General features: G+C 51.2%; 1 protein-coding gene and 1 long non-coding RNA gene across 2 annotated transcripts in view; one reads left to right on the top strand and one right to left on the bottom strand.

The window, feature by feature from the left end:
* LOC108637483 lies at positions 1,694–26,690 on the bottom strand. The gene is made up of 3 exons (XR_001919096.1): positions 26,644–26,690; positions 4,042–4,155; positions 1,694–2,074 (listed from the first exon to the last, which is right to left on the bottom strand). It is a non-coding gene; the product is annotated as an uncharacterized LOC108637483 (long non-coding RNA).
* The window catches only part of TRIM62 (tripartite motif containing 62), a 37,850-nt gene continuing 17,632 nt past the window's right edge, over positions 6,473–26,690 (top strand). The window contains exons 1-3 of the mRNA XM_018058094.1: positions 6,473–6,600; positions 7,032–7,556; positions 22,488–22,583. Coding sequence (XP_017913583.1) covers positions 7,149–7,556; positions 22,488–22,583 — 504 coding nt within the window. The 5' untranslated portion in view covers positions 6,473–6,600; positions 7,032–7,148. The remainder of the gene's footprint in view (positions 6,601–7,031; positions 7,557–22,487; positions 22,584–26,690) is intronic.

Here is a 26,690-nt window from a genome sequence, read left to right as displayed (position 1 = left end):
TACTAAATCTAAAATTATGGATGCCTCCTGGCAACTTTGAGCTTCTCATGTAGGAGAAGTGCAGGCAAAGAAGAGTTACTGAAGTGGCAGCAGTAAGGGACCCCAGCTGACTCAGCTGAGAGGCATCTAGAATGGGTGGTGGAGGGACTTCCCTGGAGGTCCAGTGGTTAAGAATCCTTCTTGCAATGCAGGGGATGCAGGTTCAATCCCTAGTGGAGGAACTAAGATCCCACCAGCTATAAGATCCCACATGCCATGGAGCAACTGAGCCCGGGTGCCACAACGAGAGAGTCTGTATGCCACAGGGAAGATCCTGTGTACTACAGCTAAGACCTGACACAGCCAAATACCGTTTTTTTTTTAAAAAGGGTGGTAGAGAAGGAAGCTGACGAGCATCACTGCATCTCAGGACCAACGACAGCAGTGGCGTTTTGTCTTGTTCCACTAATCCTCCTGTTGTCTTCTTTTTTAAAAAAAAAAGACTGGTTACCACCTTGAAGAAGCAGGGGCAGGACATGAAACTTGAAGTGGGAGGCTAGTTGATCTGAGGGTGTGTAAGGAGGACTGTCACAGATACTATTGTTGCCCTGTCCTTATCCTTCAGCCCCCTCAGTGGGCCAGCATGTGTACCGTGGCTGAGGGATCTTCTCTCCAGAACTGCAGGAAGCTGACAACATACATCACAGGTCACAAGTACTGGGGAGAAGCCTCAACACTCAGAGATGGTGTATAAATGCCCAGCTTCCTCGTCCTTGGGGTGGGATCACTGTGAGGCATGTTTTTTCCCACTTCCTAGAGGCTTCTGTGCAGGAGAAATTGTCACTTGCCCTCTGTGCTAGCTGGCTTAATAGTACAGCCATAGGGGCTGCCTCCTGTTCTTTGTGTCTCTTTCCCACTTCTCCGTAGTGTTACTTTAAAACACCTCCCAAATCAACTATTTTCTCAAGGTCAGCTCCTGGAAGGCCCTATGCTAAAGATACATGTGGCTCAAGAAAAGAAATGATTTAGAGAGTGAACTCATTTCTATTTTTTAAAAATCTCTCTCTTAAGAATTAATAAAAAAAAACTCCCTCTCCCCCTCCCTCTTCCCTTCTTCCTCGTGTGTGCATGCATGCGTGTATATGTGTGTGTGTGCACGTGTGATAAACGCCTATGAGGATATAAGCCAAGTATTAACAATAGGTCTTTCTGGGTGGTGTAATCATGAATATTTCAAAGTTTCTCTTAATTTGTCTCTGTGTTTTGTTTCTCTGCAGCAGCAGCTATGTATTAGCAGCTATCTTTAATTGGCAATTAGGAGGTTATTAGTGAGTTTGGTGAAATGGTGGGGAGCAGGGCCAGGCTGCCGTGGCTGATGAATGGCAGGAGAGGGTGGGCAGACAATTCTTCCAAGAGGCTGGGCTAGAGAAAGGCAAGAAGAAATGAGGTAGTGGCTCAAGACAGGGGAAGTGGAGAGAGGGCTGTTTTAAGAGAAACTCGGCCCTGTTTATTGGCTGAGGGTAAGTAGTCAATGCCAAGGCAAGAAATGAAAATACAGGCTGGAGAGGGAGAGAACTGAAGGAGTCAGATCCCAGAGGAGGCCTGAGAGGATCCAACCCAGGCCTACGTGGAAGAACTAAGGGAACTTCATGCTCAGACTAGAGGAAAGGAGCTGAGGATGAATCAAGTTATAAATGCACTGACTTCATTCCATTTGTTTATTTTATACTCAGCTTCACTGCACAAAGGATGGATATAGGCTGAAGGGGAGTGGATGCTAAGAAGGCCCCCTGGAGGGACTTTTTTCCTAGTATGGGATGCTAGGTCCCCCACTGAGAAAGAAGCAGGGGCCTGTCTATGGGACTTGAGCAAACACGCCAAGGGTTGGTGTGGTGGAGAAGGGAAGAGAAAGGGAGGCTAGCTGGATAGCTTATAAAGACCATCGGATAGAGCTATGGGCCCAGATGTGACCCAGCTCCAAGATGCACAACTGTGGAATCTTCTCTCCAATATCTGGGGGTGGAAAAGTCTGTGCCTTTTACTTTCTCTGGTTTGAGGCAAGTCACGTCTCCCCTTTGAGCTGCAGTTTTCTCATCTGCAAAGGGGGAGAAAAAGGATAAGTCTGGAGGGCTGTTGCAAGGCTTAAATAAAAGTCATGGACACCAAGCAGCTAGTGCAGGGCCTGACACACAGAAGTGGCTCAATCCATGTTCATTCTCTTGCTGCTCCCCCTTCCACAGACCTGAGCCAACGTTGCTTTGGGTGCTACACGTTCTCTGTGCCCCGGAGCTCAGTCGTGTCTGACCCCGTGGACTACTGCCCACCAGGCTCCTCTGTCCCTGGGACTTTTCCAGCAAGAATACTGGAGTGGGTTGCCATTTCCTCCTCCAGGAGATCTTCTCAACCCAGGGATCCAACCTTCATCTCCCACTTTGCAGGTGGATTCTTTACCACTGAGCCACTGGCAAAGTCCTCAAGCCAATGTTACCTGGAGGGAAATGGGCACGACGTTTGGTACCTCCTACTGATGCGTGCTGCGATTCATGGGGTCGCAAAGAGTCGGACACGACTGAGCGACTGAACTGAACTGATGACTGCTGTTAGACACAACTTTAAGTACAAGCGACTCTTGACATTCACATAGTTATGTTCCACTAAGTTACTGCAGAGAATGAAATAGGGAATATTAAACCATTGCCTCTTGAGGAAATACAGAGGCAGGTTCCTGGGAGCCTCTGGCTGCATTTTTGTCAACCAATCAACACATAACCTTGTTTTAAGTGCGTTTCTGTTTAAAAACACCTTATGTAATATATGTTGTTGATTCACTAACGTGAACTCATGGCCAACAACACTATAACTTAAACCTGAATGAAGCTTATCAAACACACTCCCCCAACTGCCTCCAGTCCCAAGGCCCATCACAGCCTTGGTGCACCTGGGAACGCAAGACAGCACTTTAGTGCCATGCTTCGGAGTTATTTTAAAATAGCACAATCACCAACAAAAAGCCCCCAAAGTGAGGAAAAAAAGTGGCACTGAAAAGATCATGAAAAGTTGATCGTATGAGAGCTGAAACAAGGAGACTGGTTCCTCATCTGTTGTGTATCAGACAATCTAAATATTTGCTACCCTGGGCCTCTGTATGTCCACAAATGACAATGAAAACACCTCAAGTGTTGATTGTGGGACGGGGGTTACAAGTAAATTTGAGGGGTAGGCAAATTTGCAAATACAGAAGCCATGAAGATGAGAATCAACTGTCTCTTTTTTTCTGAATTGTAGTTAATTTACGATGTTGTGCTGATCTCTATTGCAAATCTTTTTTCTGATTATAAAACTAAACAATAAGCAAATAGAGCTATACAGTGTCATAATTAAAGTCCCCCCCACCCTAGCCTACATGTAAACACAGTTAGGATTGCTATAGTGGTCTACAGATTTTTGCTATACAAATAATGCCTGTGAGCATGCATAGGACTGCGTGTGCCCATGTCCATGTATCTGTGTGTGTGGGGTCTCCTTCTTCCTTTTTTCTTTGATCACTCAACATCTCTTGGACAGCATAAAAAAAATTTTTAACTCCTGATATTATTCTTTAGAGTATGAATAGAAGTGGGTGGCATACCCTGCAGTCAGGATCACAAAGTCCTGGTTGACCTCTCAGCCACATCAGGTTGGAGAAACACATCCAGAAAGAGCAATGACTTGCCAAAGAAATATAACTAACAGTTTGCAGAACGGTGGTGCCCAGTATCTTAGTGGAAATGGGGGTAAATTCAGAACAACAACTCGAAGGGCAAAAAGATTGAAAGCTGGAAAGAATTGTGATGGGTCTAAGAGACTGCAACTTTCAGCCAGAGAAAACCATGTTCTATACTCTTTAGAAGAGATTGGTGCTAGGTTAAGAGGAACTTAGCTATTGAAAAGATTTAGACAGTAGCATAAAATAGTACAAAATCCTCTTCTAAAAACAGCTATAGAGTAGCATGGGGTAGACTAAGCTGCTACAAAAGAGTCCCAAATACAAAGTCTTCTAGAAAGAGGAAGTTTATTTCTCACTCTCTAGTCCACATTGGTGGGTGATCCACTCCATGAAGTCATTCAGGAACCCAGGTTCCTTCCTCATCTTTGCTCTGTCAGCCTCACTGAAGCATTACTGAAGCTGGGTTCCTTCTGTGTTTCAACATGAAAAGTCAAAGTGTTAGTTGCTCAGTCATGTCTAACTGTTTGCAACCCCAGGGAGCCCACCAGTCTCCTGTGTCCATGGGGTTCTCCAGACAAGAATACTGGAGTGGGTTGCCATTTCCTTCTCTGGGGGATCTTCTCGACCCAGGGATCGAACCCAGGTCTCCTGAATTGCAGGCAGATTCTTTACCATCTGAGACACCATGAGGGAAGAGGAAATGGAACATAGAAGAGCACGTGCCTTAGGACTATTTCTATTACATTTTATTACAAAGGATTTAGTCACAAAACCACACTCAGCCGCAAGAGCAGCTGAAAAATGTGGTACCTAGCAGACTCATCCTTTCTCCAGCTACTATATTGCTATAGAAGAGGAGGACGGATTACATGTTGAATAAATGAAGCCCACTGCTTCATCCATCATCAAGCCTTTTTTCATTTCAAATGCTTCAATAATTTAGACCCTGCCCCCTTTGTAAAAAAAATGAAGGTGCATATCAGTGTATCATTTGGGATTCTTTTGTTTGGCAAGAGAAAGCACAGTGCTATTAAACCTGCTTAAGCACTAAGACAGACCATCTCATATATCCAAAGGTCTAGACTCTCCATCAGTGCACCAGCTCCTCTTCCCCAGGATTCTCCCCGCCTCTGTCATGTATTGGCTGCATCCTCAGACTGGGAGCAATTCCAAGTATCACCCCCAAACACATACAAGTATAACCAGCAAAAAGGGCAGACTGGTTTTGATAGGGAAGAGACCCTTTGCAGAAGCTGTCTCCTTACCACAAGATTCCCCTCTGGTATTTAAGGCCAGACCTGCATCATATGTCCAAATCTAAGCCATCACTGGCAAGAGGAATGTAACCATCATGATGGATTTGGACTGAACAGAACTTATTCCTAGAGCTGGACTGGGGTCAGCCGACCCTTAGTCACATGGGGAAGGGAGGGCCACCTGAACAAAATCAGGGCTCTGACTGCAAGGAAAAACCCATGAAAAGTTGTTAGACAGACTACCAACTTATTTCTGGCAATGATGGAGACAAGAAACCAGGTAACGATGTGATGGAGGACACATAAACAGCAGAGGGGTAAACATCAAACTTTTTCTTAAATTGTGCTTTGATAAAAGTTTAACTCCAGTGAAGATGTTGCTGGAGGAGCCAGAAACTCGGGGGAGCCACCTTCATGCCTCCTTCTTTCTCACTCCATAGTCAATCCATTACAAAATTTTAGAGTGTCTATACGTTCAGTATCCCGTCTTTCTCTCCTTACCCACTGTCATGGCGCCAGCTTAGGTCTCATCACCTGCAGGCACTATGACAACATTAATCTACTGCTGCCCGGTCTCTCTTCTTGAAATCCACATCTTTGCTACTGTTATTGAGCTACACACCTTCACTGTCCACAGAGCACCGCACATATGCGGACAAATCAGAAAGTCCGCTTTCATCTTGCCAATGGCTAATAAGCATCACCTTGACTTCCTGAAACCCACATCAGACCAGGTCAGTCCCCTGCTTGAAAGCTCAATGCTTTCAGGAAATCTTTCAGCAAGACCCTCAACGCCCTCCAACCCACTCTAGCCCCTTTTCCACCCCAACCCCAACAGTAGAGAACCACTCACACCTCCCCAAAATTCTCCTCCCCTTTCACACCTCCTTGCTCCTGCACATGCTGCCCCCTCTGCCTAGAAATCCCTTATCCCCTCTCCATCTGGCATGCAGACCAGGTCTCCTATTACTCTTTCTCCCTCTCCATAATACAGCACTCATACTATAGCACTCCAGAAATGCTTGCTAAGTGGAGACAACTCCTCAGGTCAGATATCAGGGCCAGGACTTTCCAACTTCCGCCATTAGCACTGCTTAAGAAAGTGAAGAAGAAATGGGACCCCAGGGCTTGGAAGTGTGAGGATCTTGAACTTGCTGTAAGCAAGCAGGGTATTTCTCGAGTTTTATCTTTACATTTTATGCAACAGTTGTTTTCTACGCAGATTAAACAACATACTTGTATTTGTTTTAATATAAAGTATTATTTTTCACCAATCTTCACAATGATGATCCAAAAAGATCCTGTACTCCTTATCCTCTCAAATTAGCGGGCCCACTTCTCCCGCCTCCCCCCCCCCCGCTCCACCTCCGCAGCAGGGACGCCAAGCGAGACCTGGATGTGGTTCCAAGTGCAGACCCTGAAGGAACAGCTGGCTTTCGCACCCCTGGGAGCTGGAGAATGGTGGGGGCGGGGAGGGGTTTCGCAGGCTGGAGTCGCGGCCCTGCCCCTTCTCTCCCCCGCCCGCCGCGAGGGCGGAGTCACTGGGTCCCCGCCCGCGGGGGCGGGGAGGGAGCCGAGGCCGCCGGCAGCTTTGGCTCGGCTGGTTCCGGGTTGAGAGCCTGCGCTGGGACCGAAGCAGTGGCCTCTGAGCCAGCGAGGGTAAGAGGCCGCGCGGGGACGGGTCTTGGGGCCGGGATCGAGCAGCTGAGCTGGCTCACACCCCTCCTTTCCTCTGCCAGGCACAGCCGAGGGGTGGCTCTTCCCCCTCCCCGAGAATTCCCCATCCCCAGCTTCTCCCCCTCCCCCCACCGCACCCATCCTGGTATTACAGCCCCCCCAAGGCCTCTGCCCCCCTCCCTGATCCTCTTCTCCCAGCACCCATCCCTCGGGACAGCCCCTTTCCCTAGACCCTTCTTGCTGGGAGCACCCTCCCCCAGACACCCATGGCCCCCTCCCTCCAGCACCCATCGCTCCGGGTCACCCACTACCTCGAGACCACCTTCCTGGGCTCGCTTCTCGGATAGTCTCTATCCCGGACCTCTTACTTGCATTACCCCGCTCTCGGACAACACCTCTTCCTTCTCTTGTAGCTCCTGCTTCTCCGGGCCTGCTCCTGGCACCCATTCACAGGAGCTGCCCCCAACAGCGCCGCGCTCTCCCCGCCGCCCCCTGCGTCTCGGGGGACCCTCTCCACCGCCCCTGGCGCCATGGCATGCAGTCTCAAGGACGAGCTGCTTTGCTCCATCTGTCTGAGCATCTACCAGGACCCGGTGAGCTTGGGCTGCGAGCACTACTTCTGCCGCCGCTGCATCACCGAGCACTGGGTGAGGCAGGAGGCGCAGGGCGCCCGCGACTGCCCCGAGTGCCGACGCACGTTTGCGGAGCCCGCGCTCGCGCCCAGCCTCAAGCTGGCCAACATCGTGGAGCGCTACAGCGCCTTCCCCCTGGACGCCATCCTCAACGCGCGCCGGGCCGCGCGACCCTGCCAGGCACACGACAAGGTCAAGCTCTTCTGCCTCACGGACCGCGCACTGCTCTGCTTCTTTTGCGATGAACCCGCGCTACACGAGCAGCACCAGGTCACCGGCATCGATGATGCCTTCGAGGAGTTGCAGGTGAGCTGCTTGCTCGGCCTGGGGCGGGGGCGGGGCGGGGCCGGGGGCGGGGTCAGGGCTGGACCGCGCGGGCAGGGCCCAGTCAGAATTGCCATAGGGCGGGGCCAACGGCAGGGTCAGGGCCCTATCAGAATTAGGACGGGGCGGGGCCGCGGCGAGGAGGCGGTGTTGAGGGTGGGGCCTTGAGCCGGGTTCGCCAGGCTGGGTCTCAGAACTGAAGCGGGGGGTGGGTCCATGGCTGGGGAGAGAGCCCCACTGGAGTGCAAAGGCAGGGACAAATAGGATCAGAGCTGTACTGGCTGGGGCAAGGTTAGGGACGCGGCCGAATCAGAGCTGGGCAAGAGCAAGGCCACTGTGGGAGGTCCTAGAGTGGGACCTGGAGACAGGGCCCACGTAAGAACGGTTCAGGATTGAGCTGGGGACAAAGACACAGGTGGGGGATGGGAACAAAGTCAGGACTGGACAGGGGTTGGGGCCGCCGTCTGAGGATGAGTCTGGACTAGACATTGTAGCTGAGCTGCAGGCTTTGGGACATGATGTCCTTGGGGTTTCGATCAGGTATGCATCAGGACCTGGGGATCAGTACCTGGGCTAGATCACTCTGGGCAGGTCAGGGTTAAATCTAAGAGAGGGTCTAAATGAGGGTCAGCAAACTGCTGAGAGTGAATTTGGGTGCCAGGGGCTAGGGCAAGTTGTGTGAGGGTCTAAGGCTGGGATCAAGTTCAGATACTGTAAAAATCATTCTGAGTTGAAATCAGAGTAGAGGCTAATTGAGAGTGAGGATAGGACTTATAGACTCAAGATTTGGGTAATAAGACCCTGAGGTGAGGTGATTCAAGAAAAGAGAGAGAGTGGACCTCTAGGAGTTTCCAGGGACTTTTGGTGACCTCTTTAGCTCTGTCGCCCACATCAGGCCCTTGAGGACTATGTGAAACAGTACATGCAGAGTAGCCTGATAATAGTCACCCTAGGACTGTAATTGATCTCCTTGCAGCCTTCCCATCCTCACTAACCAACTCCTGTTCAACTCTCAAAGCCCTGCTCAAATGCCCTCTCTATGTAAGCCTTCTCTAAACTCCAGTCTTTGGAGTGGAGCACTGTAGTCTTTGTTAATAAGTATAATATTTTTAAAAAATAGTGTTCCAGGAACTTCTTTGATGATCCAGTGGCTAAGACTCCACACTTCCAAGGCAGGGGGCTGGGGTTAATCCCTGGTCAGGGAACTAGAGGCCACATGCCGCAACCAAGAGTTTGCATTGCTGCAACTAAAGATCCCACATCCCATAACTAAGACCCGGCATAGCCAAATAAATAAATAAAAAATAGATATTAAAACAGTGTTCCAAGATTAGCTATAATTAGAAAACAAAGTACATTCTCTATACCCGCCTTGGAGAATTCTCAGTGTACATTTGCATATTAAAGGCTTGGAGAAATCTTGTAGCAAAGAAACCCATCTTGCTGTGTTTAATAAAATGATTCCCAAGCTTTGTGGGCCTGGAATCTCTTTCTCAAGCTAAACCATTTAAATCTAGCAAACCTGTGTCTTTGGCCTCAGGATACCAGACTAGCACACAGTCACCAAGAGAAGGGACAGTGTCTTAGTCATCATATCTGTGGACCTAAAGCCTGGCACAAGGCCTGGCCCACAGCGCACATCAGTAAAGGTTGAATGAATGACCAGCCCTGACCTAAGTTGGCCCAGACTGTAGAGCCTTTGGAAGCAGAAGGTTTTGACTACTTAAGCAGGACCTAAATGACTATTTTCCCTGTTGTAGGGGGTCATCCCCCTTAAACATGAGTGTGAGCCAACCTGCATCAGCAGATGCCCTGGCCCTAGGAGAAATGACCCTGCATTCACCTCATCTGCTCCTTGTTCCTTTAATCCCCAAATCACCACTGACTCCCTTTCAATTTGGCTGTTTGAGGATGGAGAGCAAGGGCTGGGGGTTCTGGGAGCTGGCACAAGGGTGGCATTGGCCCTCTACTCCCAGAGCCCCTTGTGCCAGGCTCTGGTGTCTCCATCTCCCCATCTATGAAGTTACATAAACAGGGAGAAGGAGAGAAGCTTGGACAGGACTGGGTACGCAGGTAGTAAGAGATTGGAGGGACTCTGTCTGAAACCATCTGTCCATCCTCTTCATCATGTAGATGTGGAGACAGGTCCAGAGAGGTGATGTGACATGCCCAAAGTCACACTGCCAGACAGTGAGACAGCTGGCCTAGAACGCTCAGCCTGACCCCAGCCGGACCCCATCCCTGCCACTCAGCCCCTCTTCTCCCTGTCTGACTTTCTAGCTCGGGAGAACTCTGCCTTCCAACGTTTGAATCCCCTGTCTGCAAACCAGCAAATCCAAATTATGGTGGTGTGGGGTTTTGTCGTCTGTTCCATGACCTGGGGCAGGCAGGAGAAAGTGAACATATATTTTCTCCAAATGTTTATTTATGTATTATTATAAATCTTTTAAAATATAAATTTATTTATTTTAATTGGAGGCCAATTACAATATGGTATTGGTTTTGCCATACATCAACATGAATCCGCCACGGGTGTACACGTGTTCCCCATCCTGAACCCCCCTCCCCCCTCCCTCCCCATACCATCCCTTTGGGTCATCCCAACGCACCAGCCCCAAGAATCCTGTATCCTGCATCGAACCTGGACTGGCGATTTGTTTCATAAATGAATATTATACATGTTTCAATGCCATTCTCCCAAATTATCCCACCCTTTCCCTCTCCCACAGAGTCCAAATATTTATTGAAACACTGTCATTCTTGGGTGAAAAGGAAAATAAGACTGCTACTCACTCACCCTCTAGTGTAGTGTCCTGGGGTCGGTCACATTTAGGTTCTAAACCTTCCTTCAGCCATGTCTGTCTAATCAGCACATCTCTTTACGGAAGCCTCCAGGCTCTCGCCTGTAAACTGGCATCAGAATGATTCTTTCCTACCAGGATTTTCATGAGGCTGACCTGAAATGAATCTGTTATTGAGATGCCTGGCACAGGTTAGGGGCTGGGTCAGCACGCGCTCCCATCCTTTCTCCTTCTACGTATGAGACCTCAAGTGCCCAGCTGGGCGATTGCCCAGACCTGCCTCTCACCTGAGAAGGAGGCCTTGTTTTGGTACCTCCTTTGGGCTTGGCAAGAAAGTGGCAGAGAAACATCCTCCCCTGAGGAGAAGTAAGCTGCTGGGTGAGGCTCAAGCTACTCCCCACCCCCATGACTCCCGCTCTGTTCATGGGGAAGTGGGGCTCATTAGTTATTTATGCACTGGAAATGAGACTGGGCTTGCCTGTCACACCCCCTCCTCTCCCAGCAGCTGGTGGCTTGTCCCCAGGGCTCCTGAGGCCTGGGCTGGGCCCCTCTCCTGGAGAATAACAGACTCCGAGCCAGCAGGGCCTTGGAGATCATCTGGTACAAACTTCCTTTGACAGATGGGGAAATGGCAGCGCAGGGAGGAGAGGATCCTCCCCTTTCCCAAGGCCTTGAAGCCAGAGGAGGCTACTCCTGGCTCCGCGGGAGTCTCCTCACAGCCCCCTCTCCTCCTAACAGTTAGCCTGGAGCTGTTTTCATTTATTATAAATCCTAGACGCAGCAGAGCAGAGAGGTAAAGGGCTCTGGCTTTGTACTCAAGCAGCTCCAAGTCTGCAGTACCATTTCTGGCTGTGTGACCTTAGGGAAGTTCCTTATCATCTCTGAGCCTCAGGAACCTCCTTCACAGCATGGGAATAATGGGGTTGAATTCAATAAGATGACATTGGCCAGAAGTTGGTACTGCACTTGACACATAGTAAGCACTCAATAAATAGCAGTTCTAGTATGTTACATCATACTTGGCACTATTAACATTCGGGGCCAGATAAGTCTATTTAGGCAGTGCTTCCCAGGTGGCACAGTGGTAAAGAATCCGCCTGCCGATGTAGGATGATGCAGGAGATGCAAGTTGGATTCCTGGGTCGGGAAGATCCCCTGAAGAAAGAAATGGCAACCCACCCCAGTATTCTTGCTGGGAGATCCCATGGAGGGAGGAGCCTGGCAGACTACAGTCCATGGTATTGCAAAGAGCTGGACACAACTGAGTGAATGAGCACGCACACACACAAGTCTATGTTATGCAAGGCAATCCTGTGTACTGTGGGCTGTTAAGTAGCATCCCTGGCCTCCACCCACTGGATGCTAGTAGCATGGCCCACCCCAAGCTCTGACAGCCAAAAATGCCTTCAGGCTTCATTAAATGTCCCCTAGGGTCAAAATCACAACAGGCTGAGAACCCAGGCCAGGAGAAGTCCTACTCAGCTTTCCAGGCTCAGCTCAAATAGCCCCTCCTCCGTGAAGCTTTCCCTGACCTGCCAAGTAGAATGGCTTTGTACCCCAGATTCCAATACTGGGGTCAGATCCTGGCATCATCACCGATAAGCTGTGTGTCCTTGATCTGATCACTTCACTTCTCTAAGCCTCCGCCTGCTAACATGGGGATAATATAACCATCATGGCAAGGGTGTCATAAGAGGGAGGTTGTATCAAAAGTGCCTGACGCTGTGCTTGGCTCACAGTTAGCGGTAGCAATTTTTAAATATCTTTATTTTTTCTGAGTATAAAATTAACATAAGAAACAGAGCTATATAATGTAAAAGTTAAAATCTCCCCATAGTCCCACCCCATGGAAAAATAGGATTTTTTTCTTAAAGATTTGTTTACAGTTCTACAGAAATTTTGTCATGTTAACAGTGTGTGTGTGTGTGTGTGTGTGTGTGTGTGTGTGCCTTCCCTTTTTTTTCACTGCTGAGCACTGGACCACAGAGCAAAGTAGAGGGAAGGAGCCACCATCTCAGAAGGGTTTGCGGCTTCTCGGTCAATATTACTGAGTCCTAGTCCACTGCCCAAGAATGTGCTAAGCATTTTTCGTGTACTGACTCATTTTTTTTTTTCATCTAATGTTTTTCATAACACCCTGTTAAGTGGGTACTGTAATTTACTCTTTTTACAGATAGGGAAACCGAGGCTCAGAGGAATTCAGTGACTTGTTTGGTCACCCAGTTGGTAAACAGCAGGGACAGGATTTGAAGCCTGGCTGAGTGGACCATGCATAGCCTCTGAGCTGCCTCTCAGGGCCGGGTGGCTGTCTCCCCCGCACCCTGCCTGTCTTTGTAGTTCAAGTATACTGGGTCAGGCTCCGGACACTGTCGGCCTGTGCCAGCTGATGCTCCAAGGGCAGGTGCTGAATGTCATCTTACTCGGGCACAGCATCCGGCTCTCTGGCCATCTCAGCTTCCTAACCTCCAGGCAAGGGGTTGGATGCAGTCCCAGCCACCCCCTCCAGATCTCATGTGACCGCTGGAGCCTTTCCCAAGGCCTCCTTCATGCTAAGGGAGATAGCAATGGATCAGCCTTGGATGGGAGCCCTGAGGAGTTGGGCATGGGGCTCCAGAGACCCCTGAAGCAGCCACACGAGGAAAGAACAGAGCCGAGGGACTGGATTCAAATCCTGACGCTCGCTCCTTCCAGCCGAGCAGAAGGTGCTGCCTTCTCTGCACCCTCTCCCAACCTGGGAAGTGGAAATCAAAACAAAACTTAAAGAGGGAGCGTGAGTTGCTGCCTGTCCAGAGACAACTGCTGTGAAGGTGCTTTATTTGCCATTGTGGACAGCCGGGCTGTCTGTGTCTGGGGGAAGTGGCCTCTGCTGTTACTTTTTGCAGGAGAGGGCAGGACTTGTGTGCACAAAGCAGGCTCCACAGGGGCAAGGCTGCCAGTGAGTCAGACCCATGGCCGCAGTTGGCATCTCTACTTCCCTCTTCACGGGTGTGTGTGGGCAGCCAGGAAAAGCCCAGTTCATCCAGAGCACCTTGGCTGAGCACAGGTCACGGGGCTAAAACTCAGAATGGAGGCTGGGGACCCCAGGACATTTTCTAGAGAGGAAAGGACCGGGTAGGAAGTGACAGTAGAAAAAATAACAACCCTATAAAACACGAGCCAGAGTGTATTGGACCATTGTTATGTGCCAGGTGCTGTTACCGGCCTTGAATCCTTACAGAAGCCCTTTTCCTTTTCCCCGCTGCCCGAGTGGGACTAGGATCAGCCCCATTTCACAGATGAAGATGATGAGGCTGAGAGGCTCAGTAACTTGCCCAAGATCATGCTGCAAGTAGGAGGCACAGCTGGGTCAGACTCTGGTCTGTCTGACTCAGAATTCTTCCCCCTCACCAACACCACCCTAACTGCCTCAGGGAACATCCAAATGAGACCTCAGAAACCATCCGCTTCCATCCTCTCCCCACTGTGCAAATGGGGAAACTGACTTGCCCAAGTTTGGTCCAGAGCCCAGCTCCCTGGAATCTCAGTCCCGTGCTGGTTTCACAGCATCATTTACTTTCTGGACCTTGAATTCTGTTTGAACACAGAGGTGGTTGTCAAGGATGTGGAGATGGTGTCCTTCTTGGTTTCAGAGATTTAGTCAATAATTTACTCAGTTGACACTCCTCCGCTGGCTCACTGAGGGCCAGGAGAGAGCAAGACAAGCTTGGCCCTGCTGTGGTTCCTGGGAGACAGGCCCATAAGCTGCCGGATCATGTCCTAGGCTCCTGTGGCCACAACTGAGGGTTGGCCAGGTTCCCCAGCTGACAACTGGGTCTTGAGAGCAGAGAGAGGAGATGTTACAGAGGGAAAAGCAACACCCGTGGTCCCATGTGCAGAGTGCCGGGGGCAGATACCCGTTCTCGTCTCACCCTCACAGCAGCCCTAGGAGACAGGTCTCATTGCCCCATTTTTCACGTGAGGAAACAGGCTCAGAAGTTGTGCCTAAGGCCACACAACCAGTACACGTTGCTGAAGCCAGAACCTGGACTCAGATGATGATCTGAGTCAGCCAGGGACAGGCATGAAGGTGAGCCGGTGGTTCATCATGACTGGAGGGCAAAAGGTGGGGAAAGGGCTTGAATGCGCCACTCCTGCCCAAGGAGCATGGACTTGAGCCTGGAGATGCGGGGAAACTAGAAACAGGCTAGAGCAGGTGAGGCTGGCCTGGTCAGCGTGCCTTAAGGGGTGGCGTGTGGGTGGGCCTGGTGGGCAGCCTGGAAGAGGGGGCACAATCACTCGGTGCTGCCCTGCCAGAGACTCTGAGGCTCAAAGTGGACAGGGCAGGCTCAGAGGCTGAGAAGATGCATCAGGGTTCAGGTCTGACAGAAGAAACAGGAGCATCGAGCGTCTGCGAGTAGAAGAGAGACCTGGGGGAAGGGGGAGAAGAGGCAAGCTCAGTGTGCCCTGTGAAGATCTGGGACAGCTTTGGGCCAGAGGAGGGAAGAGAAGGCAGTACTGGGTGTGGAGGAGGGGAGGAGTCTTGAGCACCCAGGGGTCTTGAGTACCTATCGTGAGCCACGCCACTCTGGGCCCTTTCAAGAGTCTCATCTCATTTTATCCTGATCACATCCTCCGCCAAGTGGCTCTGGTCCTTTTTATGGATAAGGCTCTGAGAGGGGAAGATGTGATCTACCCAAGGGCATGCAGCCAGGATTTGAAACCAGGTTTTTCTGACACCCAAGTTCGTGCTGTTACCATGGGGCAGAACGGTGACACGCGTGAGAGGGTCCCTGAAGCCAGTGGAGATGGCTTCTGGCAGCAGCTTTATCCTCTGGGCTGGAGGAGGGATGGCCTTGTAAGAAGGGAGGTCTGGCCTTGGGGGCCTGTGAGCCCTGGTTCTCTGTCCTCCCCCTCAGCTGCTGCCCCAGGCCTGGCCTCTCTATGCGTGTGGGAGCCTCAGAGTCTCTCAACTGACATATTTGCATAATTGTGTGCTTGGGTCTGCACCAGCTCTGACTCTGCCCCCTCTCCAGCGGCTCTGCCCTCAGGAGGGCATCCCCCCACCCGCCAACCCCCCACCCCCATTCCTGTTCTGCCCCAGCATTGATGGGGCCTGCAGAATCCAGCTACCCGCCCTCCTCCCGGCTGACCTCCAAGGCCAACTCCACCCCACCCCCTTCTGCCCTCATCCCAGCCAGCCCCACTGGCCTTTCCAGCTTGGGACTCCACCCAGATACCTGGGCCACCCCCAACTGCCCCTCACTTCCTGCACATATCTGTGCCCCTACCCGACCAGTTCTCTCCATCTGGAATGCTCTGGCCCCTCCCTGGAGACTAGAAGGGACCCTGCCCAGCCAGCCAGCCAGCCATCTTCCCAGATCTTTCCGTCAGAAGTAAACTCTAAGAAACTTCCTACTTCATATACAATTATAATTATTGTGATGATAATGACAACTACGAGTGACTGAGCACTTCCTGGGCCTCCAGACAGGTCCTTTATTAAGTCACCTAATCCTCACAACAACCATAGAGCCGGTGCTGTCATTAGCTGTACTTTATAGATTTGGCAACTGAGGTGGGAGGGAGTCACAAACACAGCCGGGCTCCTAGGTGTTCCCTCCACGTTTATCCTGTTCTCCCTTGCAGTCTACCTGTTTCTATTTCCGCCTCTCCTACTCACTGCAAACTCTCAAGGGCAAGGGCTGTCTGCAGCCCCCCAGCCCCCTGGAGTGACTGGCCCAAAGCCTGACCGTGGGTGCCCAGGCGTGATTGCTGTATTGCCGACAGAGGGACTGAGTGGTTTCCAGCATGGATTTTGGAGTCACTCAGATCCCCATTCCAGATTCTTACAGGCTCTGTCCCCTTTAGCACACTGCCTGACCTCTCCGAGACTCTGTTTCCCTCTCTGAGAGACTGAGGTGACAAAGACACTAATCTCATGAGGTTGTGCGAACTACGTGACATGCTGCCTGTGAAATTCAAACCTAGGCCACACCACCTCCAGACACGGTTCTGAGCCTCCAGGAGGGTCAGTGTCCTTCCGCACAGTTAGCTCTATCACTGAGGAGTTCATCAACAGCTTCGTTTCCTGTCTGACATCTGCTGGGAGGAGATTTCCCAGTTGGTTCTCTGTCAAACTGTGTGGCCACAGGCCACTCAGTCCCTTTTTCTTGGACCTCAGTTCCCTGTTCTAGAAATCCAGATGGCTGGACTAGATGGTCCCTGGGGCCCCTTCCCATTCTGGCCATCTGAGGAGGAAAGGAGGGGCCTGACACAGCAAACCATAGGGACATGGAGAAGTGACCCAGGAACCTCACATGGGACATGGTGGCCCCCCTGTCTCCAAAGCACCCAGTGTATGCCAGGCTCTCCCCTGTAAGGCTAAACAATACTTCTTACCATTATCTCATTTCACCCTTCCAATCCTAGGAGATATTGTTATCCCCATTTCTCAGATGAGGGACTAGGGCCCAGAGAGGTTAGGGTACCTGCCCAAGATCACACAGCTAATGGATGACAAAGCCAGTCTCCTAACCCAGGGGGTCAGGTCTGATCCCAGTTCTGGAAGGAGGGAAGGCAGGGTGAGTAACAAAGCCCAGGCTGCTTCCTAGTCCTGCTCTGTGGGTTCTACGTTTTGTTTTTCCTAACTTAGCTGTTCCCTCAGGATCTGTAGCCCACCTGAGGAGAGCTGCCTGCCTGGGGACTCTGCCCACCCTTTCAGAGGTGAGCCCTGACCCAGCCTAGCCTCTCCCCAGGGCAGATTCACGATGTAAACTCTGTGCCTGGCGCTCTCCTAGGTACTGAGGGTGTGAAAATCTCTCATACACAGTCCCTGGCCTAAGAGCCTATACCTCATGGGGAAGACTGACAGGTAACCTTGCTGTTAAAATGCAGCATGTGCCAGATAGTGTGAGGGAAGGCTCTGCACACAGGGGATTGTCTGACGACAGAATGGAGTTGAGATATGGATTCTCAGTGGAGGTGACATCTGATCTAGGTCTTCCGAGATAAGCACTCACCCCACTCCAGTACTCTTGCCTGGAAAATCCCATGGATGGAGGAGCCTGGTGGGCTGCAGTCCATGGGGTGGCTAGGAGTCGGACACAACTGAAGCGACTTGGCAGCAGCAGCAGCAACAACTGGAGAAAACCATGTAGCTGAGCCTTCCAAACAGAGGGAACAGCAAGTTGCTTCATGCATCTAGAGCAGCACTGTCCAGTAGTACTTTCTGGAATAATGGAAGTGTCCTGCATCTGCACCATCTGATACCATAGCCACCAGTCACCTGTGGCTGTTCAGCACTTGAAATGTTCACTGTAGTATAGCTGTTGTTTTTCAGTTGCTCAGTTGTGTCCAACTCTTTGCAACCTCATGGATTGCAGCACACTAGGCTTCCCTGTCCATCACCAACTCCTGGAGCTTGCTCAAACTCATGTCCATTGAGTTAGTGATGCCATCCAACCATCTCATCTTCTCCTGCCTTCTCCTCCTGCCTTCAATCTTGCCAAACATCAGGGTCTTTTCCAATGAATTGGCGCTTCACATCAGGTGGCCAAAGGATTGGAGCGTCAGCATCAGTCCTTCCAATGAATATTCAAGGTTGATTTCCTTTAGGATTGACTGACTTGATCTCCTTGCTGTCCAAGGGACTCTCAAGAGTATTCTCCAGCACCACAGTTCAAAAGCATCAATTCTTTGGCATTCAGCCTTATTTATGGTCCAACTCAATACAGCTTAGGAACTGAATTTCAATTTTATTTTATTTCATTTGAATTTAAATAACCATATGTGACTAGCAGCTACTGCATTGAAAATTAGGTCTGGATGAAGAAAAAAGGCTGGAGAAGAACTCTGGGGTCAATACTGAAGGGCCTTGAATGCCTCGCTCAGGCTTGCTGCCCTTTTCCCCAGCATATGTGTGTGCTCAGTCACTCAGCCATGTCCAGCTCTTCACAACTCCATGGACTACAGCCAGGCTCCCCTGTCCATGGAATTTTGCAGGCAAGAATACTGGAGTGGTTGCCATTTCCTACTCCAGGAGATCTTCCCGACCCAGGAATTGAACCAGTGTCTCCTATAGCTCCTGCATTGGCAGATGGATTCTTCACTACTGAGCCAACTGGGATGCCCTCTTCTCCCCAGACAATGTGGAAATCCTGCAGAGGGACCTGGGGAGGAGATGCAGGGACGCATCCATCCTGGAGAACCATCATCCCAGCTGCTCTGTGGGGCAGGGAGGAGCCTGGAGCCACAGTCCAGAAAAGAAGTGATAAAAACTGAGCTGGGCCAGTAGGTATAGAGAGGATAGGACAGATTCCAGGGCAAGCCTGATGACTGATTGGATTGGTGACTGGACCATGTCAAGGGTGACTCCTAAATTTCTGGCCTGGGTAGCAGCAGGGGTAGGGGGTGTGCCCTGCACAGAGATGGGGAACATGAGAGGAAGGGCAGTTTTGGGGTGCCATATCACTATTCCAGCTTTCACTGTGATGTAAATGTCTCTGTCCCTGTCTCTCCCCCACTCACCCAGCCCATCTACACACCTCCTGAGGCTTCATGGGTTGGGACTCACCCCCATCCTCTCCCTGTCACTGACACAGCAGCATGGGGGGCCCAAGGAGGCCTCATTCAGCACATGTTTGTGGATGGACGAATGAGTATTCCATTGCTCCTGGGATCCTGTTGTTCCCTGACCCTGAAAGCAGGGAGGAATTTGGCCATGTCCCTGGGGTGCCCTGAGCAATGTGAAGAACGTGGCCTCCAGGGCAGTTTTCTCAGAGAATCTGAAGAACTGCCTGACTGGTTGGGTCTGGGAGGGCCACCAAGGGAGAGAGTTGTAGCATTTGTTTCATCTCCTCAAACTCTACATCTCAGGCAGACTGTCCCAAGCTGGACAGACCCGAGGCCGTCAGGGAGGAGCAGTCATTCTGTCCAGCTGAACATGATCTGTCTATTCCAGTGGCTCAGATGCATGAGAATCTACTAGGAATGACTCCCAACTGTTAGTAATAGAGAGCTGCCCAAAGTACCTGAAATTAGATGAGGATGTATTTCTCTTCCACATAAAACAGGTCTATAGGAAAGGAGCCCAGGCAATGGTCTACCAGGGCCAACTTGCCCCAGTTCCTGAGAACTAAATGTGCAAATCTTGTCTCAGCTCTGCGTCTGATGACCTCACTTGGAGAGCTTGAAATTGGCTTTGAGGGAGCCTTTACACCATGGAAATTGGCCAGCACTATAAACTGAGGCTATTTATCTTTTTTCCAGAGGGCAAGCTTCCTAGCACATCCCTGAGTGCAGTGATGGTGTGGCTACCCCATCAGGGACTCAGGCTGCTTCTTCCTTCCGTTTCACTGGTTTCGGCCTGTCATATCCATCTTTCTGGTTGCCTTATGGCCTGAGATGGTACTAGAGTTCCAGTCATTATGTCTGTGCAGCTCTCTACTCCCATAAAACTAGCTATTCCGAGTTTTCTATCTAGCTTGTGTTTTCAAGCTTCCTCTTCATCCTTCACCTGTCATCTGAGGTGTGCCCTCCATAGAGAAGGCTTCTCTGACACCCTACTAAATTCATCACCCCTCCTACGCGGCTTTATTTTCTCTGGAGCATAGACCATGTGTGCATGCTATGCTGCTTCAGTCGTGTCTGACTCTTTGTGACCCTATGGACCAGGCTCCTCTGTCCATGGCATAGACCACAATGGATAACTATCTGAAGGCTTCCCTGGTGGCTCAGTGGTAAAGAATCTGCCTACCAATGCAGGAGATGCAGGTTCGATCCTGGGCCAGGAAGATCCCCTGGAGAAGAAAATGGCAACCCACTCCAGTATTCCTGCCTGGGAAAACCCATGGACAGAGGAGCTTGGAGGGCTACCGTCCATGGGGGTCACAAAAGAGTCAGACATGACTTAGTAACTAAACAACAATGTTATCTGTCTTCCCCACTAGACTGGAAGATCCCTATCAGTAGGGACTATGTCTGTCTGGTTCTCTGCTGTGTTCCCAATGCCTCACACTGCCTGGTACATCACAATTGCTCAATAAATATTTGTTGCGTGAATAAGGGACAGTAAGCGCAGATCATTTTGTTTTCTACATGCTTCCCTTAGCATGTCATTGTGACCATTTTCTCACGTTGCTATCTAGCCTGTAAAATTAGTTGGATTAGATGTTTTCAAGGACTCTCCCTGCTCTGACGAGACAGGTGAACAGCAGGTGGGGGTGAACAGGTAAGTCAGCTCCCTGGCACCACTGACACCCCAGGCTGACTCGAGAGCCCAGGCCAGAGGCTGTTTCCATGGAGATTCACTCCCAAAGAAAACTTCTTGGAGTCCCATTTCAATGCCAGGCCATTGATGGGTACAGGGGAGATAGAAAATGGTAGGGTAGGCCTGCCCTGCGTGGGGATGGATGAAGGACAGCCAGAACAACCAGCTGTGATACCATGAGCTAAATGTCCAGAAGTACTGGGAGCCAAGGCCTCCCAGGTGGTGCTAGTGGTAAAGAACCCACCTGCCAATGCAGGCAGACATAAGAGATACAAGTTCAGTCCTTGGGTTGGGAAGATGCCCTGGAGGAGGGCATGGCAACCCACTTCAGTATTCTTGCCTGGAGAATCCCATGGACAGAGGAGCCTGACAGGCTGCAGTCCATAGGGTTGCGCAAGAGTAGGACGTGACTGAAGTGACTTAGCACGCACACACCCACTGGGAACCATCCATCTCTATGCCCCATTTATTCATTTGACAAATAATTTTTGAGGCCCTACTGTATGCTGGGCACTGTTCTAAGTGCTGGGGATAGAACAGTGAACATGTCAGTCAAGATTCTTGCCCTCCTAAAACTCACATTCCAGTGGAGGAGAGGAACAGTAAACACACTGTCAGATAAATAAGCAAGATCATGGAGACCATGAAACAGGATGTGATGGAGGGTGGAAGGGATGCCACTGTGCATGGGCTGGTGAGGCAAGACCTCTCAGAGGAGGCAGCAGCTGAGTTGTTATGTTAAAACTATAGAAGAATGGGTGGGGTGGGGGAGGGGCTGCAGGAGTTGTGGATCTGACAGTGAAGTGCACCAGGCAAAGGAAGCAGCAAGTGCAGTCACAGGGCTGAAACAGCCCAGAGTGAGGAACAGGAAGAAGACCGCTTTGGCTGGCTGAGACCGATGGGGGAAGGATGGTGGAGACAGCGGTGGGACGAACATGAGGTCACTGAGACACTTGCTTCAGGCGCAAAGCTGAAGCAGATGCCCCAAAACTCAGTAATCAAGATGAATAATTCTTAATGAAATTTTTAAAAATCACAATTAATGCCCAAAAAACTGCATGATGAACAAAATATTAGATTTGTAAGTAGAAACAAGATGACTAGCCATGTCTTACTGAGCCATATTGGAACCAGAGGCAAAGGAAAAATTAGTCATAATGATCCTGTCCTTTAAAATTTTGACATGTTGTCTATCATGGATTTTTGTTGTTGTTCATTACTGAAGAAAGTTCGTCACCTGGTGTCATGATCATGGTCTCCAGAACTAGGCTCCCCGAGTTACGATTCTGGCACTACCCTTCCATGCTTAGCTGTAAGTTTGGGGGCCAGTTTCTTGGCCTCTCTGTACTAGTTTCTCCATTGGAAAATGGAGATAATAACAATGCCTACTTCAGGGTTATTGGGAGGATTAGATGACCCCATACAAGCTAAGGTCTGAGGACAGTGCCTAGCCCACTGTGCTAGGGTCGGGAAGTGCTCAGAGGATGTGGGGAGTTTGTCACAGCCCTGGACAGTGGTACGGCCTCGGTTCCTGCCAGAGGAGTCTTGATCAGGGGGTCGGAAAGTATGTGGAGGTGGATTGGAGACTGGGGGACCAGAAGCTCCTCGGACGGCCCGAGTGGAGGCTGTTGCAAAACTCTGGATGAAAGATGGGCACAGACTCTGGAGATACTTGGGAGACAGACTCTACAGGACTTTGTGGTTGCTGAACTGTGACGGGAGGAGGGTGCTGGGGCAGGGGAGGCACGGGGCCAGGACAGCTTCCAGCGCCCGCAGCAGTTAGCCCTGGCCTCTGCATCACCGTCACCAGGAAATACCGGGCTGGCTCTGGCCTGCTCCGCCATTCCTGTCTTGTCTGTGTTCCAGAGGGAGCTGAAGGAGCAGCTTCAGGCCCTTCAGGACAGTGAGCGGGAGCATACGGAAGCGCTGCAGCTGCTCAAGCGACAGCTGGCAGAGACCAAGGTGAGCCTGGTCTGGAGGTGGGGGCGGGGCTGCTGGAGATGGGGGCGGAGCTTCGTGGAGGCGGGGCCAGTTGGCGGTTGAAGGGAGGGGAAATCGAGCCTGCTGCGAGGGGCGGGGCTTCGAGGGCCCAAGCTCCAGGTGAGAGGGGTGGGGCATGCGGACAGGGCGGAGGCTGGGGCTTCTGCGAAGGTAAAGTGGCAGGGACCTTCTCCCAGATGACAGAAGGAAAGAATTTGGGCTGGTGCCCGGGGTTAAAGATAGGATCCTCGCTCCCTGCTTTGGGTGAAATTTGAGGTGGGATCAGGGACCCTCTAGGAAAACCTTGACGTCCTACGGGACTGGAAGAAGGTACTTAGTCTCTTTTTCCTCCCTGTTATTAAACACACCCATTTTCAGAGTTAGCAATCCCTCCAATCTCTTGGAGAGAATGTTCCCTCCAAGTCCTCCTGATGATTTATGGCTCAGCGCTGGTATAATCTCCTCTCCGAAACTCGGACCGTGAAGATATAAAGAGTAGGAGCAAACCCTGCAGGCTTTGGATAAGATGGTCTGAACAGAAAAGTCTTTTTCCTTGACCCGAGAGGAAGGCTATGGGGTCTGATCCAGGCACTCCATGCTGTGTGACTTTGGGTAAACTGCATACTTTTCTGCACTCTTAATCTTCCCATCTGTGCAGCAGGGACTCTGCCAGGCTCTGTCCAGCCATGCTGTTCTGGATCCTAGCACGCTTCCAAGGGACTCCTTCCAAGTCCTCCACAGATATCTCTCTAACTGAGCAAGGCTTGCTTGACTCTCTGCTGTCCTTCTGGGACCACGCACCAGGGACCTAGACCTGGCTGCTAAGCTCTTGGGTGGTTTCATTGTCCTGGTAGCTCAGTGGTAAAGAACCTGCCTGCCAGTGCAGGAGACAAAAGAGACGTGGGTTCAATCCCTGGGTCGGGAAGATCCCCTGGAGCAGGGCGAGGCAACCCACTCCAGTGTCCTTGCCTGGAGAACCCCAGGGACAGAGGAGTCTGGCAGGCTACAGTCCATGGAGTCGCACGACTGAAGTGACTTAGCACACACAGCACAGCACTCCATTTGCAAATGCCGCTGCCAGCAGCAGCTGGAGGCGAGCCTTAGGAATGTTCTGGGCCTCCAGAGGTCACTGGAGAGGCCATTGGAGTTTCAGACTTGTGCCCCAGCTTGGCTGCCAACCCACTGTGGGGTCTCAGGGAGGTCATGACAGAGATTTCTTAAAAGAACATTCTGGAGTGCCTCCAGGCAGGCCCCTCAGTGAGCAACAGATGAGAAACAGACCCAGAACTCTGGCATCTTTGCTTCTCACAGCCTCAGTTTCCCACTTGTGTGGGGATCCAGTACCTCTCAGGTGAAGAGAAGCAAATGAAAGCCTCTGTCTGGGTGAAAGGGGAATATTATGGTCTGGTTTTCTCCCCAGCATTCTGTTCTTCTCTCCAACCCCCCCCCCATTGTTTTTCTCCACTGACCTCTTCTTCCCCTGCCTTCCTGTCCATCTGTCTACCTCTGGGGGGTCCTGTGGGGCCACCTTCCCCTCCAGTTCCCCCAGCCCTGCTTCCTGTCTGGACTGGGGTGTTTATACAAGAAATGCCTATGGATGCTTTGGAGGTCATATTTCACCTGGTGCCTGACTCGGCTCAGCTTTCTTGCGGCGCCTGCCCCTCCAGTGGCCCGGCTTGAGGGCCCGTCTGATCTCCCTCCCCGGGCCCAATGTTTTCCTTGGTCGGCCCTGACCGAGTGACGCATTCTTGGCAGGGTATTTTTCTGAAACAGCCCCAGCTCCTCCAAGCCCCAGTGCGTTCCCAGGGATGTGGTGGGCTGAGGTGGGGGCTGCTTTCTCAGTCGAGGCACTGAAGGGATTGGGGGTGGGGCAGGCCTGGCTCTGTCCTAGAAAAAACTAGAGTAAACGGGGCACACCAGTTTAGCTGAATCTTTCTCTGTGCTGGGAATTGTGTTCCCTACCCATTGTCCTGCTGAACTGCACAGAACGTCACCTCCCTGACCGCAGGATTCCCCAGAACCTATACACTGTCTGGCACACAACAAATCAGTTCAGTTCAGTCACTCAGTCGTGTCCGACTCTGCAACTCCATAGACTGTGACACGCCAGGCTTCTCTGTCCATCACCAACTCCCAGAGCTTGCTCAAACTCATGTCCATTGAGTTAGTGATGCCATCCAACCATCTCATCCTCTGTCATCCCCTTTTCCTGCCTTCAATCTTCTCCTGCCACAATTGTGCCTTCAATTGTGCCTGCTGCCACAATGATAAATAGTTGTGGAACAAATGAGTGAGGAAAAAACACACCTTTTGAAGTAGGAATTGTTGTGTCCATTTTATTAGCACGGAGACTGAGGCATAGAGAGATTGTGGGACATGCCTGAGGCCCCATGGCTAGTAAGTAGCTAATTGAGAGCTTACTGTCTAATTCTGTCAGATCATAGGGCATATTCTAGCCTCACATTGGGTTGTCCTCAGCAAGATCTCTGGCTCTGTGGTCTGCAAGCCCAGAAGGCCTAGAGAACCCATCAGGGACATACTTAGGGCTCCTGGGGTGGCTGTCACTCTGATGTTTCACTTCTGAGTTGCTCTCTCCCAGCTTCTTTCTCTCCTCTTGTGTTGGAGACACTGGGCCCCCACCAAGAAAGATGGTAGAGTCTGCACCCACCTCTGCAGATCAGCCTTGGGCCAGACCCTTCCCTCCTTCATGCAGGGAAGCAGGTTCTGACCATCAACCTTGTGCCAGGCCCTGGGATGGGCACAAGGAGTGCAGGGTTAAGAAAGATGTCATTCCCACCCAGGAAGGGTTCATTCACTAGTTGGGGAGCCACATAAAATGTGGGGCAGCATATTAAGAATATTTACAAAATGTTGTGGGAGCATTTAGCTTGTTGAACTGGCTACAAAAGTTAGGGAAGGTATCACAGAGAAGGGAGCTTTTGGTCTGGGTCTCACAGGATGAGTAGGAGTTTGCCAGTTGAATAAAACATTTGCTGGGGGAGGGGTCCACTCTAGGTGGGTAGACTTACAGTGCAATGGCACTAGAGTGGTAAGCTGGGATTAGAGTGAGGACTTTGAATTCCAGACTAAGGAATTTAGCGGTATACTAGTCATCAAGGTGCCAAGAGATGTTCCTGAACACAAGACTGACTGTGACCCAGTTTGCACTTTAGAAGGATCACTCCAGCAGCAAGTTTGTTGGCAAAGATTAGGTGTAGTTGACACGTTAAACCAGTGAGTTGGTGGAACCCAGGGCCATATGTGAAGGAGGCAGGTGTAAAGATGAATGTGGAGCTTAGGAGACACGTAAGGCCTTCAAGATGGATGGATCTGGAAAGTAGCCTCAAAGCAGCAGGAGTTGAAGACGAGAGAGGGCATGTCATGTATGAACAAAAGGAGCCAGGACTGGATGAGTCCTCAGGAACAGGGATGGCAGGGAGGGAGCAGCCACAGAGGTGGGAGGCAAACCAGAATTCTCAGTTGGTAGAGGCTGGCCCTTGGGCCAAATGTTGCTGCAGACTGGCCGAGGAGGAGCCAGAAGGGCTGGCCATGAGATTTAGGGTTCTTTGGAGGCAGCAGCAGATGGTCCAGGGTGGGCAGGCCCCATCTTCCCCACCATGACCTGCTGCTGCAGGAACCTCGCCTTCCCTGGGTGAGGGGGCTCCAAGAGGCCACGGGCAGCCTGGCCCTTCATCCCCAGCCCCACCCTTCACCACCCCCTTTGTCTGCCTGGCGAGCTGGGTGGGCATGCGCAGGGAGGCTGGCCCACCGCCAGCAGCTCTTCCTGCCGGCCCACAGCCACGACCAGGAGGGAACAGGCCCTAATTGAGCCTTTGTGGAGCTTCCCACAGAGCCTTGGGCACTGAACACAGCGGGGTCTCTGACTCTGTGAACTCCCAGTCAGAATCCCACAAAGTCAAATTGCAGAGGCAGGCCCCACACGCTGCTGCCGCTGAGCAGCACTTTTGTGCCCTGTGTCATTCTGCCTCTTGCTGTCCCCTCGGCCCGTCCCCCCTCCACCCCCAACTGACATCCTGCTCACCCTTCAGGCCCCAGCTCAGCAGCCATCTCTCCACGAAGACTTGACTC

Source organism: Capra hircus, chromosome 2 (genome assembly GCF_001704415.2).
Source record: "Capra hircus breed San Clemente chromosome 2, ASM170441v1, whole genome shotgun sequence".
Lineage (NCBI taxonomy): Eukaryota > Metazoa > Chordata > Mammalia > Artiodactyla > Bovidae > Capra > Capra hircus.
This window is presented reverse-complemented; position numbering and strand designations above follow the sequence as displayed.